The sequence below is a fragment of the Odontesthes bonariensis genome, chromosome 13 (genome assembly GCF_027942865.1).
Source record: "Odontesthes bonariensis isolate fOdoBon6 chromosome 13, fOdoBon6.hap1, whole genome shotgun sequence".
In the NCBI taxonomy this organism is placed as follows: domain Eukaryota; kingdom Metazoa; phylum Chordata; class Actinopteri; order Atheriniformes; family Atherinopsidae; genus Odontesthes; species Odontesthes bonariensis.
Genome location: NC_134518.1, coordinates 26,895,548 through 26,911,505, shown reverse-complemented (window position 1 = coordinate 26,911,505; position 15,958 = coordinate 26,895,548). Strand labels below are relative to the sequence as shown.

General features: G+C 40.3%; 1 protein-coding gene across 2 annotated transcripts in view; it reads left to right on the top strand.

Annotated features, from left to right (window-relative positions):
- rab28 (RAB28, member RAS oncogene family) overlaps positions 1-9,363 on the top strand; it is a 29,228-nt gene extending 19,865 nt beyond the window's left edge. The window contains exons 5-8 of one of the 2 annotated variants that reach the window (XM_075481810.1): positions 3,855-3,958; positions 4,053-4,130; positions 6,661-6,762; positions 7,952-8,042. In XM_075481810.1, the coding sequence (XP_075337925.1) occupies positions 3,855-3,958; positions 4,053-4,130; positions 6,661-6,756 (278 nt within the window). In that variant the 3' untranslated portion in view covers positions 6,757-6,762; positions 7,952-8,042. Of the gene's footprint in view, positions 1-3,854; positions 3,959-4,052; positions 4,131-6,660; positions 6,763-7,951 lie in introns of both variants that reach the window. The other variant, XM_075481811.1, reaches the window with a different exon arrangement.
- Positions 9,364-15,958: the final 6,595 nt, after the last annotated feature.

The following is a 15,958-nucleotide window of genomic DNA, read 5'->3' as shown; positions in this document are numbered from 1 at the left end:
TTTTAAAAGGAGGGGGATTTTTTTTTACTTAAGTGTTTGACATGCTTTGGTGAAAATGACACAGAATTAGAGAAGCACAACTCTCGTCTCAGAACTGTGTCTTTACAACTCTGTTTTATTCAGCCGATCGAGCAACTTGACTTCATTCCTCTCTTCTGTGGGTTTTTTTCATTGGTAGTCTTTTAAGACACACTAATAAATCCTGTAAAGCACAGAACAGTCAAAAGGTTTTGTAAGTTGTGCTCTTTAAAATGTGAAGTCCAGCATTGGCCTTAGTGGAGGATACTCTCCGAGCTCTTGGCTGTGAAGTGACAAAAGTTGAAGTTGTCGTAAACAATCAAGTTGGAGTCACTTTGCTGGACAAACTTTAATTTTACAATTTTTAAATCACCTTCATCATCTTTTTCTGCATCGTGTTCTGTAAAAATGTTTTCACAAATTGTGCATTTAAGCAATTAAGGGGAAGAATATTTTCCTCTATTAAAATTTACTGAGAACTTTTCATTATTTTCGTATCCTGGTTTTACCAAATAAAAAAAAATTGGAAATGATGCAAACATGTATGACGGTGTGTCTCTAATCCTGAAGTAACTTCTCTACATTCAGAGAATGTGTAGAAACCTGGTTTAGGTGTTGACATGTCACAAGGATACATAAAAAACCTAATCAGAACCAGGATGCTAGTGCATCTAAACACACCCACAGTCCCCGTTACCTAGCCCAATAATGATAACGTTACTTAGTAATCTGCTCTCTTTGGTTATTTCTCTAAAAGCATGCTCTAGTTGGATCCATTCATCCTGAATTCAACCTTGTTACTAATCTCAAGCATTTAAGTGACATTAAAACCGTTTCCAGGTCTGTCTGGTTTCAGGATAATCAGCTCTGCCAGTGAAAAGGATTCTTTCCATGAAGAAGCTAAGCTGACATTCGCACAGGCACTTTCTTGCAGAAGGAACATACATATTTTCTTCTCATTTGGTTTTGTAATAACAAACCAATTACTTACGGTAAAAACCTAATTCATTGACCAGATATTAATCTCTTAAATGTTGTCTAGTAATTTAGCGCAATGACAGGCAGACCTTTTAAATAAACACTGATGGCGACCAGAGCGAGGGAGGTCCATCGCTCTTGACGAGTGATGATCCCCTCTACTATCTCTATGTGCTCAGAGGCCTAAACAGTTTATTTCGTGTTTGCAGTCACTTCCTAGGGGTTGTTAAGCTGATGTACAGTTTGACAGAAATGGAGGGAAACCAGATCATTGGAGGAAGATTGTTTTGACCTGATAAGTAGAAATGGGTACATTAGGGAGAAAAATGGAGCAAAGGACTAAAACTTTGGGATTAGTCTTGTATTAGGTTTACACAGAGATGCCATAGCCTGAGAAATCCTTTTGTGTGGAAAAAGTAGGCGCACCTACAGTATTATTCAGTGACTTAAAGGAGCCACATAGTTGTTCACAAACCACTGAGGTTTTGGACAAAACTGAGGATGGTCTTCTTTACTTACCTAAGAGTAAATATTCTCTTGCTGACAAAGTAATCTCACCGCAAGGTGCATTCAGTAGGTGTCCAGTGGCTTTCAGTCATCCGTGATCTTAGAGTAATCTTACAGTTCCTTAGCTGTAATAGAGCTGTAGAGAAATGAAAACCTAAAGTTTCTACACTTTTATACAACAACAGGATAAAATGTGTAAAGGGACTGCAAGCATCAAGCAACAAATGACCAAATCTGCCGCTACTACACATCAGCTAACATGACAAAACTCTTTCATACAATTTCTGAGGCTTTGCAAGTGAAATTTCTTCATCTTTTAGTTCAGGTAACATTGGAATTGATCTACTGCCCTAAACTTTAAACTAAAATTTCAGCTGCTTTTAAAATGTAGTCTCTCAGTGCATCAACTTAAAGCCCACCCCTCATAAATAATCAAGTTTTTAACCTTGTTAACATGTCAATATGATGCAGTGGCTGTAGATTTCTGCTTTGAACATGCAGAGCGCCGCTACAGTCTCAGAAAGACACGGTCTGACAGCTCATATGTTTCATTCAGAAGATTGGAGGAACCAGCCAAAGCATGGAGGTTTGATCTCCAGCCGTCCAGATGCTGAAGTGTCACTGGGATAAAAACCAAACCTCAAGTTGCTTCTGATGTCACTTATTCACCTCGCATGTGTGTTAAGGGTGAATGAGAAACACACTGTGACGTACCTAAGCTCAAAAGGCACTGTGTAGGAGCAGACCATGGACTAGCATCTGATTTTTATTTGTGGTGTACTTCCCCCAATTGATGCATGCGGCCTCAGGCTGCTTTCAGAAACCTCACTCACTTACACACCTTTTCTCTTTACAATAACGTGCCGCCCTCAGCTCTCAAGCCGCAATGTTAATGTTGGTTAATCTGACTTTGACAGATGATTGATAACCTTTCCCAAGTGTGCAGGATCCAAAGGATTAGCAGAGTTTGCTTCTAGTAGCATGCTGGGTACCTCCGCTGTTAATGACTTGAATTAATAACCTGCTGACGCCCATGAGACAGCTCTGTTTATCTACAGGCACAGACATGACAGTCTGCCCTGCACATTGAGTTGTAAAAGTGTCTGCTGTTAACCAGAGAGGTTTGTGTTTATATGTCACTTAGAATGACAATAATATTCATGTTAATCTAAAATTATTCTTTTTAAATGTGTGTGTGTGTGCATTTTTTGGCAGGGTGGGGGCACATAGCACTTTGAGTCATTTAACTGAAATATTAATAATGTAAGACTATTACAGTGTTTACATTACTTCTTTGCAATGCGTCTGTCTTTCTCCGCCTTTGGCTTTATTCCACCTCCTACACACACACACACACGCACACACACACACACTAAGGGGCATGAGAACAGGGTAAATTCTTGACAACTTCAATGAAACCTCACACAAAGACTAAAACTCAAGGGGGGCGAGAGAAATGCAACACCGTACAGTAGCCTGACCTCCTCAAGCTAACACAGACATATATGCACCAGATACCGGGCGTAGCCACCTTCCTGCACAAAGCCAGAAATAAAGAACGCAGCTATTGCTTTCAGCAACAAGACCCCCAGGTGACCTTCCTTATTGACCCCAGCATGACCCCATAGTGAGGAAGATGAGGAGCAAAGCTCCCCGTATCACTGCACAGGAATTGAATGCACAGAGACATCTTTACAATAGCTAAAAAGGAAGGTGTTGCCATTGTGTGTTCACACTAAATCAGCGTGTAGGTGATGGTCCCAGATCTTGAGTCCTTGCACCAACCTTAAAGGCCCGGCACTCATAAGTCAAATTGTTTTTTCCATCTATGCTCCCAGTGAGTGTAGCCTCGAGTCTTTGGTCATTCATGCATTGTTTCATAAGCTTTTCTCCACAGCTGGGCTTCTTTTTCTGTTTCAGGTCAAACAGAGGTTCGTAGCTTCAGGGTACAACTGTACTAGGCTTACACTGAAGAATGTGTCGCATCCAGCTTTAATACCAGATGGGCATGACAGCTCAGGGCTATGGAATTGATCATTCCCTCGCTTAAATCCCCTCCATAAATTAATAAAAAAAAAAAAAAAAAAAAGCAACAATAATTGTAATTTACAGCTTGGTTTGAAAGCAACATAACAGTTGAAATATGCTTTGTTTTCACATGCCTTTATGTGCACCATCTCTGTATGCTAGGCAGACGCCTTCCATCTTAACTCAAGTGTAAACAGTTATCTTTTCTGTTTATGCTCTGATATGTAACGGTTAACCCCGGGAGAGTGCTGTGTACCCACCATATAAATCTATCTATCCATCTTCTCTGAGTTTTCTCACGTCACGCTGTGTTTTGTTCGCAGTCGACATGGAGCACATGAGGACAGTGAAGGCTGACAAACACCAGCGCTTCTGCCAAGAGAACAGCCTCATCAGTCAGTTTGTATCAGCCAAGACGGGGGATTCGGTTAGTAACCAGGCGATTCAATTAGTCACAATAAAAATGTGCATTGCTTATTTGTGATATTTAGATTCGTATTTTTCTTGTCATCTTTCTCCAGGTCTACCTTTGTTTCCAGCGAGTGGCTGCTGAAATTCTTGGTATAAAGCTAAACAAAGCAGAAATAGAGCAGTCCCAGGTGAGCCGTAATGGGATCAAGGATTTTCTCTCAAATTTCACCACAAGGTCGATGCAGCAGCTGTTTGAGCCACATTTAAAATGCCTTTTATTTATTTTTACAAAATTTCTTCTTCAACCCCACACTTAAGTAGCAACTTTATTAACATTACATTACTTGTAATATCATTTTAAAGAAATATCATGCTTGAACTTAAGTGAGGTCACAGGGAGTGTGTTAGGTCATTGGAGGTTACCACACCGTAAAGGACTTTTCTTGTATAAACATGAGTTTGTTACGTCTGCCTCCCGTGATGTTATACCTGCCACTGACACCGCCCATCTGTAAATAGACCCACACTGACCACATTAATGCGTGAAGTCAGGGGGTCAAAGGTAGGCAGTTGTAAGGGTGAGGAGGTCAGGATTGGCTGTCTGATTTATTTCGTTTATCTCCCACCGTTTTTTGGATGAAATAAGGTCTCAGCTTGCCAGTCAGACCAAGGTGCCCGATGGTGGCAGCTGTAGGATTTACAAGGTCACCTCCCCCAGAAGCATTAATCCTGGGCCTGATATGGGCGGCTGGAGCCACACTGGCTGGGCAGTGGTTGATGAGCCTGGGGGCTACAGAGAGGTCAGAACCCCCAGTAAAGGGAGAGCACATAAGAGTAGGACTGGGCAAATTCTCAAGCTCCACTCCCATCACCAACATGGCTGCTGACTAACTGAAAATGACCACAGACTAATGGAGCTGTCCATCTACTTTCTCCTTCCACCACTCCCTTGATAGCTCTGTCAGTAAAGCAAAGTGCTTTAATCCAGAGTAATCAGGCTTGGTGAGTGGCTCAATCCAGTTTACACCTCAAGGAAAAAGATTACAACTGTGACAGGCACACACAAAGAGTAGGAGAATAAAGAAGACATATAACTTAAATCAGCTACAGTTACTCATGTAGAAAAGAACTCTTACAGTGAGGATATGCGACCAAAACATTTTTATATAATCTGCTGACAGTTTTAGATGGTTGTGTGAAATTCTTTGGTATTCTAATCATTACACTTACCGCAGTAGTTCTGCAAGAAAAATGTTTCTAGAAATCTCAAAATTCACACAGATACTAGGGCATTTAAAAATATCTGGATTTGATTTTTTAACATATTCCACTCTATAAACCAAACAATGTCTCTGAATGTGAAGAGCTTTGAACTACAGGTACATTAAAGTTTTTTTTCTATCATCCACTAATCTGAAATTTATTTTCCCAATCAATCCGACAGTTCTACATGAAAAATGTGTTAAAACAGCCAATTACAATCCCATCCATAAGCCCAAAGTGACATTTTCCAATGTTTTTTGTCCATGAAGCCATCTTAAACTTGAAGAAAATGAATAAATCTCAATATTCAGAAAGCATCAACTTAGAATTGTTTGCATTTATCATCTAAGAAAAAGAAAGAAATGTACTTATTCTCGAGGAGTATAAAGTTTGTTTCTCAGACACTGAGATGAAGCTTTGAGCAGGTCACAGCTCTGAGTGTAGCTGCGGGGCAAGCAAAGTCTCATTATCAGCTGTCACGTTTAGAGGGCTGAACATGAGGGTCACAACCCCCGACATTATTATATCTGCCGGGTAGCCGTGGTCCTCTGTCTGCTGGATCAGATAGCGAGGCCGCGGATCACTCAGTGACTCCGACACCAGGCTTCGGCAGCTCTTCAATCAGACAGCCAACCAGAATGTCCAACCATGTAAGTTGCTCTCTGATGGTTATCCAGAGTAAGGTTAGACTTATTTTTGCACAACTATAATCACATGTGGGCTAATGATTGAATTTAACATTCACATAGATAATCTTAAAATAAGCGCTTCAACATGGCTCCAAGTTCAAAATGTGTTACTGAGTTCTCCATCAAACAGCTGTGAGAACTGTGCGTTGATCAGAAAAAATAAATCAAAAATAAAGTAGCTCACAGACCAAGAGGAACAAATAAAAGTCAGATTTACTGTATTTACACAACATTAAATCAGATCGCTGACAGAGATGTTTCTTTCCCTCCCTTCCCTGGCATTATCTTCAATTATTCATGGATAGAAATGTCACAGGCATCGTGTAAAGTGTTGGGAATTTATGGATAAGAAGACATATTTATTAAGTAGATGCTGTATGTCATACATCTAATGGATCCCATCAGTTTTCAATGAGAGGTTTGTGTTTGTTTCTGTTTTTTTATCTGTTTATCTAAGTATTTTCAGTATTGGATAAAAGCAATCAGAACACTTATTAATATCAATAATTATCAAATGTAAGCAGCCGTGGTTTAAAATGTTTCAAGCTGTTAGGTTATTGTTAATTACAAGGTAAAGGATGAGTAACTGTGTTACACTTTGTGTTGTTCATTTTTTATAACTCCATCTTTCCTCCTTTTGCATCCACTGTCTTTATCGTTGTTAATGTCACTCTTCTCACCTTTATCATTCTCTTTTCTGTCATTGTCTTGTTTCTGTTTTTTTTTTTCCCAATCTTTCCTGTCCTCCATTTTGTCCACTGCTCAGAGGATTGTGAAGGCTGAGCTGGTGGACTACCCACAAGATGAAGGCCCTTTTAGACACGAGAGAAGTCAGCAAAGCAAAATATGCTCGGTTCAATAGCTGGAAGTATGTCTCAGTAGAACTGCCATAAACCTTTTAGAATGCTTTGTAGTTATAGCAAAACACTGGAATTGCTGTAATGTAAGTTGATCCCATTAGTGCTTATCTGAGCTGTAGAAAAAGGATAATTATAGAAACTCACTACACCGCCTTTGTCTGTCCAAACGCTACCATAAACTCAACAGTATTTTGCTCAACTTTCTTGACATTCTCTTGATGATTGGACAGGCAAACATTCAGACCTCATTTAAAGTCTGACATCACAGCACAAAGTTTGACACATGTACCAAGAAAATATTAAAGATTGGCTCATAATATTGGCTTTGTGAGAAACGGTATTACTGTGAGTGAGGGAAGACCCATCCCGGTAGCAGACAAGTCCTGATGATAAACCACCAAGCCCCTTCAGGAAACAGTCCAGTTTCTGTATATGTTAAATAAACAAAACATACTGTAAAAATGAGTGAGTATTAGGGGTGTTTACAGATTTTATTACCTTGGGATAGGCCTGTGTTCGCCCTGTTTTAGCTTGTGATGCAGTGTGTTCAGCTTATTTAGGGCCCCTGTCCACATAGAGCTTTTCTCTGGCAGAAAAGTGAGCGCTCTACTGGCGTTTTTAAAAAGCTCTGATGTAGCGCTTCTTTTTTTCCTACAACAACAATTTCTGCACAACACAACATCTCCTGTTACCTCAATTTTATGATGAACCAGCTTTCCCTCTTTTGGCCTCGTATTATCTGTCAGTCTCCTATTTGTTTAACATTATTTTTCTGCCGTGAGCCGGAAAAGGAGGACGCTCTCATGTAGTCAGTGATCCAGTTTGTCAGCTGTGTCACACAAGTCCTCTCCTCAGAGCTTCTGTGTGATCCGATGTCATCTGTGTGACAAACTATGGGTCATTTTCATTTAAACACACTGTTTAACATTGTCGCCATCACATTATTTATAATATTACTGCTGATCATCTCTGTCTAACATGTCATGTAGTAGGATACACAGTGAGAAAAAGCAGCGCTTTTCATCAAGGCATCTGCATACGCTTGTTAACTCATTGGAAACAACAGAAAACAAAACAAAAAAAACACTATGTGGACATACGCCTTCATAGGACTTCATCAGCCTCTAGACCTCTGTGGGGCTGGAGGTGATGACTGCTTCCTTTTCTAATTCCATGTATGTCTCTCCACCTTTGCAGCGTGTGGTGAAGGCGGACATCGTGAACTACAGTCAGGACACCATGGCCAGGACAGTCAACCCCCCTCGCAGCTCCATGTGTGTGTTGCAGTGATCCCCTCCAACGCAAACCCACACACGCTTAAAGATATAAAATTGTTTTCAGTCAGTATTCGTGTTTTAGGTTTGTTGGGTGACTGGATGAAAAGTGTTCGTCACGTGGTCCCTGTGTCTCAGTTGAGTGGGCGAGATGAAAAAAAATAGACTGCCTGGCTTCGATGCCTTGGTCTGTAGATGGGATATTTAGCACGACTGTTTGGGTGATTTACTAAAAAGGAAACGGGACCTGAGTTTTTACAAATTGACGCGCAGCTATTATTTCTATGACACTCTTAAAGCGATTTAAATGATCCATTCGTATAAAGCTGGTTGTTTAAAGGAGAATCACTGTAATCTATCTGGTATTGAGCACATTTTTATATAGAAGCATATTTTCTCCTTTCATAGCTATTTTTCAGTGAGTCAGTATATTTCTAAAGACATAAGCATTAAAACTTGTGTAATCCATGTCTAATAATTTAGTCTGCAAAGTGGCGTTATGGTAGGAGTTTGTGGGACATAGACATGGAAGTGAAACCAAAAGCCCTCTCGTACTACAGAGGGGAAATGGGTGTTAAAATGCCGTAGTGGACTGAGATGAATCTCGGCTTTCTTTTTGCCAATTAGGGGGCTTGCAGTGGCAATGGTGTGATGTAAACTATGTTCTGTTATTTTACTTAGAAATATTCAAATTTTTAGTTTCAAATCAAGATTTACTTTTTTTATGCTTAATCTTCAGGCTACATCCAAAAGGTGATATACACCTTTCAGGTAGTATCTCTCTTGTCCAGGTGTTCCTTGTAGAATCTGCAACGCATTTTTTTTAAATTATTATTATTTAGCTTTATTCATTTTTAAATTCCCAGGTTCCTTCTGTTAGAGGAAACATCAGATACTGTCTTGATAAAGTGTTGATGAAGCTAGATGAAAATGACTCTGATCATTTGATTAGATTTCTCTTCATAGCCTTATTCAGCTGTCCGTTATAGAACAGAGGTTTTGTATTAGAGCATGGCTATGATGATTAAGATCTTCATTTTGCCCGTCTTAATGACCTGTTCTTTAGATTTTGTGTTGGTAACAGCTTCTATGTGATAGTACACGTTGGCATGATGGGATGTAATGTGTTGTCCACCAAACTAAAAAGCCGCTTTATGTGTAAACTGTGTATTTGTAAAATTGAAGCAAAGCATTTTCAAAACTCATTTAAATGATTAAAAATCATCGGTAGCATCCTGTAAATTTTGATCTTTATGAATGTACAGTGATACTTGATGTTACAAAGCAACACAGATTTGTGTTTCTAAATAAAATATGCTACATGGAAAACTAAAACAGCTGCAGAGTGATTCTTGCCACATACCTTAAGATTATTGCTGACCAGGCCCCCACAGTCACAGGTCTACACGTGTATATATGACCTTAGTACTTTTTATTGTTAGTGACCTGTTTATTTTTGAGGTTCCCTAATGTTTTTGTATTTTTGCTCCTCTCTTAAGAGTGGTGGAGTGAACATATTGAGATAAAAGAAAAAAAGTTTTCTGTGTCAACACAAGGAAAGTTAAGTTTTACATTTGAAGAACAAGAATGTCATCTCAAGGCACTTCAAAGGCAGCCAAATACATGGGGTGGAAAATACAGAGGAAATGTGTGGACCTTTATCATGATGGTCACGAAGGCAATGTAGAGCAGCACAGTAGATATATAATGACTAGATTATTAAACTTAAACTGATCTAAAGAAATACTGTTGATCCCACAATGCTTAATAACAGTTTATACAATAAATATTCAGCACAAACATGCAAAATGGGCCTTCAGCAACTGTGTTTTGTGTGTAATTCGGTGTAAGGGAATCGGTGCTGGAGATTTGAGGCCCCGACAGGGTTTTACTGTCTCTGTTGGGGGCTTCAGAAATATTCACCTGAAGATGCATCATCTGACAGGACATCTGTATGTTCCACCTCTCGACTTATTTCTTTGTTCTGCTGCCACATCGCACTCTACTTCAAGTGCCATCACAGAGAGTTTGAGCAGCCCTTTGCTCACGTTGTATTTATAACATCGCACAAGCACTGCCATTATTGGGCTTTGGATGTTTCTGTTAAAGCAGAGCTGACACTCTACAAAACTCAGTTTACCTTTAAAGGTAGTCCTTAAGTCTTCAATCCTTTAATATGTGCCCTAATACAATGTTAGGAAGGGTAGTGACTATGTAAAACAAAAGTTAGCAACTTACATTGTGGGATTTATCATTCAGCACTGTTAAAGTGGATGTTGATTGGTTAGGAGTATTGGCAGCATATATTTGATGTTTTCTTCTCTTCACAGAAAATTAAGACAATATTTAAATACATTTCAGTGTGTTGCTGCTAAGGATATTTGATCATTTGTTCATCTATTGTCTGCCACTGAAAAATATAAAATTCCAAATTTATATTTTGCCCACTGTTTTTTCTATCTGTCATTTAATAGGTTCATTTCACTGTGATATTTACTGTATTGAACCTAGTATTAAAATGAAGTTTGTTAAACTCTGCAGATACCCTCAGTTAGCAAATGTGTGAAGTTCGAAAAGTATAAGTTTACCTCAATACGAGCCATGGTGAATGTGTGCAGACTTTCCCATTACTCAACCTTTGTTATCTTGCTGCCACACTCGGGCGTTGGTGTCAATGCAATTTTTCACTCCATGCTGCGAACACAAACCAAAAGGGAGAGGCCCTGGAGGTGGTCATGTGAGCAGCAGATGTTGCGAACTAGACTGTTGCTGAGGAGGACATTGCAGATTAAAGATCCATGCGTTGAAATTTAAGCATAAGGACAGAAACCTGACCACCCCAGAGATCCTCCTCTACACAAACCAAGCAAAGTCGCTGGTAGCTAATGAGCCACCTGGTCTTTGTTCAGTAAATCTTCAGTGAAACGGCAGCCAAATCCACTCGGGACAGATGATACAAACAGCTTTATAAATGGTTGTAAGCTGTATTAATTAATCACCAACATAGTCCAGCCTTTTGTTTCTGTCGCACACCTATAAGAGGGGTTGAGTTTAGCTTTTTTTTTTTTTTTAAGCTTAGTCAACGTCACTGAGACTGCTGACGTATTTAGAGGATTAAATGTATTCTAAACCACTAGGACAAACAAAACAAACACTGTATCTTTACAGGCATATTTCATTTTATCCTCTCCCAGGTGTTGTTGAATGTGACTGTCTGTTGCAGTGCTACAACAAACAGTTCTGAGTCTTAATGGCGAGTGAAGCGGACCAGCTGGGGTCATTCCAGCACACGTGCATTGTTTCGCTTGAGTGGACGTCTTAGGAGTCGTCTCTGCTGAATTTTTGTCAAGAGCTGTCACCAGCGCTGACAGGCGAGACTTGCCCTTGGCTTTGCTGCTGTTTAGACAGGTGTTTTTGCAAAGAAAACAACTGCAGCCCGTTTCCAGCTTAGACGCTCACAACATCCCCTGAAGACGGAAGGAAAGAATATCAGTGTGAGGATAATGCCGGAGAAGGGTGAGGTTTTGACAGATTGGCAGAAGTCAAGAGGGATTTGCGTCAGAATGAATTTGTCTGCTTGTTTCCTCAGTTGGTCCATGTGAATAATTTTGTGTGTTGGTTGGTTTTGGTGTTTGCTCACTCTCCATTTGGGTACACATCCCAGCAAAGATGCAGATGTAAACAGACAAAATCTGTTTGTTAGTATTTACTTTTGACACTTTGAGTTTACGCTGCACCTCATAGTCTCGGACTTAGTTTTGATCCTCCATAAAACCAGAACACTTTTTTCCCCCCATTCTCGAGGTCTTCTTGTTTGAATTCATTGGGCACAAGTCCTGTTATTTTTGTGTTTCTCTTTCCTCTTCCTTCTTGTCTGTGTTTCTCGTAGCTGAAACTCTGCGATGACAGTCTCAAAAAACCACACACGACAAGCTGGTAAGAGGGCCATAGTTGTGGGTTGAGCTCTTTTTTTTGTGTGGGTAGGACGGGGCCAACACCCTCATGATTACCCACTCACCCTCTTCCGTTTTCCACCTGTGCTGAGTGCCAGACCCACAGTTCTGAGGGAATAGGCAGGACTGAGTCAACCCCTCTGATGAGCTCCAGTCCCCACACTGCCGTCTATTCTCTGTCACACAGCAGAAACTGGTTAGCTCTCGGGGATCGTCAGATGATTCTTCTGCTGTCTGTTGGTGTCCCTGAGAGTCCGTTGGTGGATCATGAACTGAGAACCCTTCTTGTTTCGTTTGCTGCTTGTATAGACAGACGGGACTGTCCCGGTGGGTGCCGTCTGTCTGTTCCAGCCGAGAGGCGCACAATTTATTTTAGGGGTAAGGATGTGGGCATTCAGAGGGGTCATATTTATAGTCCTCTGGTCTGGTGAGAAGACCTGCCAGTAAAAACAGAGATTCTGAAAGGGAGGCATGGGACAGAAAACTGAAAAGTCCGACTCTCCTCAGACGGCGTGCATAAGTGCCTTTTCTCAGTCCTATTAGCATTAAAAACTGAGCAGCTCCTTTAGCAGATTTTAGATGTGAAGCAGAGTCTGTGCAATAAGAGCAATAAAAGAAAAAAAATGTCCATGTGTGATAGTAAATGTGATACTTTTTCCTCTCCAAAACCCAAACATTCAGTAGCGGTCGTCTGGTTTTTAAAACGAAACAACCTTTAACTATAGATATATATGTGTATATAGTGAAAGGTTGTTGTATATTTTCTGTGCCTGGATTCCAGCTGTCTTCCTGAATTGCAGCAATCAATTTGGATCTCCTCACTTTACTTTTTGGCAGTTTGCAACCCTGACTCCCTGTTTAATCTTATAGTATGGTTGATTGCACAACAGATCTTTCACATTTTAGGCGTCTTTTCTGTGATCCTGTGAAAATCCGTCTGTGGTCATCGAGTCAATTGTTTGTTTTTCCTCCGAGGTGGCGTAACCCAAGTACTGTCACGTGCATTCCCTCTGTTTCAACTCTACAAGAAGGGTCAATACTGTAAAGCTGTTGTGAAAGTGATAACTGATGTGCCAAGTATAATATTTGATTAACTGTTCGGTCCTAAATGCCACATCGTTCTTACACCTAATACGCTTGTACAGACATGCATTGGATCGCACATCTGTACCTGTACTATATGATGTACCTGTACTAAAATCCTTTATTGGATTTTTTTCTCATTTATTCTTCATAAAAAGCCTCGTGTGGTCCACTCACTCTAATTTCATTACAACTTCTAATAAACATGTCATATTTGTACGTAATAAAATTTAACTTGAAATTTTGAAAGATATCTTGCAGGTAAGTGAGACATGCAACCTGGGTGAGGATGTTTGTGTTGGACACCAACTGTAAATGCTGCTAGCTAATTAATGCTGTCGCTGACCATTTGAAATTTTTGAGACATTTTTAAGGACATTTTGAAAAAAAGTACAAACAAATACAATATTTTGCAATCTGCGAGACAACCATTTTAAATTAGTTTTAAACAAATTTGCTATTTCGGAGCAAATCAACTAGGCTTCTTCTGTGTGAGTAATAAAAGATCCCAATCATGTCATCTAATCACAGACTAATGAAGCTGAGATACTGTAAGACCGTTCAACATGCTACAAGTGTGCACATCATAACAAAACGTCAGGGCTGTCTCTTGCCAGAGGAGAACATGATGAATGAACGTGGCCTTTTCAGAGCTGATAACTAAGACCTCGTCTGACTTGCAGGCTGACACAGATCATGTTTGATAAAGGATCTGCTCTGTTTGAAGAAAGCACAATGATGTCGTCATGTAAAAAATGACAGTAATGATCCAGCACCTGAGCACTTACCCTCTTCTTCGCACCTCAATCCGGCCTGTGCCCGTCCTTCAACAAAGACACAGTTACTGGGTGGGACCAGAGTTGGGTGTCACTTCTGACCGCATCTATTGGCAGATAAATACACATAAAAGAGTTAATAAGCACAGTGAAAATAGAAAGAGGGAGGTGGATTACAGGATCATTACTCAACATTGCTTCTCTCCGTCTCTTTTGCTTTCTGAGTCCTCCCTCATTGTTCCCCAAAATACTTTGGAAACAAAACCTGATACGAGAGCTATTCAGTCTTTTAAGTGTTATTCATTACAGTCAACTGAAAATAGCATTCATCCCATGAAAACACTTAACGGGCTTTTTAAAAAGCTACTTAAGAGTTGCTGCTGTACTTTGATGTACTTGAAAGTGAGTATACACGTGTAAATGTTCCACTGTGGTGTTTTTTTCTTTAAGGTGGAAAAGTATGGCTTTGTGATTTTGTGGAGCAAGAAGAGTCATAGACAAAATGAATTGAGTATTATTGCTAATTACAGAGGGCATATCCCTCTGGATATGTGGAAATATGATAATTCCATGGTGATCTCTACCACAATTGATGTCCCATTTAATGTGCGACTGAGTGGAACTTTCTCTCCATATTTGACTGGAAAATTCATTCAGCACAGAGCCTCAAAAATAAGACTCTTGTTCAGGCCTCAGTGGAGAAACAATGGTGTTTGAAGATGATGGCATGAAACACAGCACAAGTCTATGTTTATTGACATCCATGAGCGACTGCTTCAGGTGTTCATTTCTCTACAGGGACGACTGCTCAAACTGGGAAAATCTGTTCAGGCTGTGTTGAAATGATCCAGTCTGTCTAACCTGTCTCTTTCCAGAGAACAAAAGGTGAAGGAATATGAATTTTTCCACCAGGTGCCTGTGGAAATGTTGTGCCTCATGATGTGTACAGAGGGTACATATCACCAGTGAACCTCCACAAAGTCAACTTTTCTGCAATCAAGATAAATGACTTATTTTGAGCTTGAAGGGAATGGATTTCTGATGTTATCCAAAAGGATTCGAAATGTTTTCTATTTTGAGCCCAAAGAAGAACAATAAACACAGCCCCATATTTATCTGAATTGAACTGGAAGGTGATGAGATTCTATGCAGCGGTTGATAAATGAAGGGAAACATTTAACGTGTAAAAGTTTTATGAGTCTGGAAACATTCTTCATCACTTGGTGATGCTGGCCCTCACTTTTACCTTCTCAGGTGGTGGACAGGGTGCAGGTGTGTGTGGGGCACCACATGTGTGCAGAGGGTGAGACTGCAGTGACAAGTGTGCTTAATGTGCTCCGGATCTAGAGAGTGACCATCAAACGGTTACAAACTATCACCTTAATTTGATTGCGCTGTTTATACAGATTTGTGTTTGTGTGAGCGCTCTGAGTCATTCTAAAATCCATCCATCCATCTGCTTTACCACGATTCAGAGTCGCGGGGGGGGGGTTGGAATCTATCCTTACTGCCACTGGGTGAGAGGCGGCGCACACACTGGTCAGATCACCAGTCTATCGCAGGGCCCCATTCTAAAATTTTAGCCTAAATGTATACACGTTGAGGGTATCTCAGACATTGTGGTAATTTTCTGTTTTCCATTGCAACACATGAAATGGCACCTCAAGCTCATTTCCTGTCAGACTGATATTGTGCAGCTTGATCTCAGCAGGATACTCCGCCTGAAAACAACCCTAAATTTCAATAAGGATTTCAATAAGACAGTGTAAACTGATCCAGATTCTAGACATCACAACACTTTGATAGCAGAATATACAACTCTGGACAATTATCATTTTTATCTTGATTTTTGTTAGGTAAAGTAGAAATATTCAACACCTGGATTGGCTTTAAAGGGCCAACTAGCTCTTTTCTAGATGAGAAAGTTTGCACTTTTTTACCAACAGTCAAACGGCCCCGTTCAAACGCATGAGACGGCTGTGTTTTTTCTCTCGCTGGGCCGATGTCAGTCTGAATGCAGGTGAAGGCCACTTCAGAGCTTCATCCCTGCAGCTGGAAAGAATTGCATATCTTGCTGAAGGGCACCTCAGCAGGGTGGACTTTGGCTGTCAAGGGGAA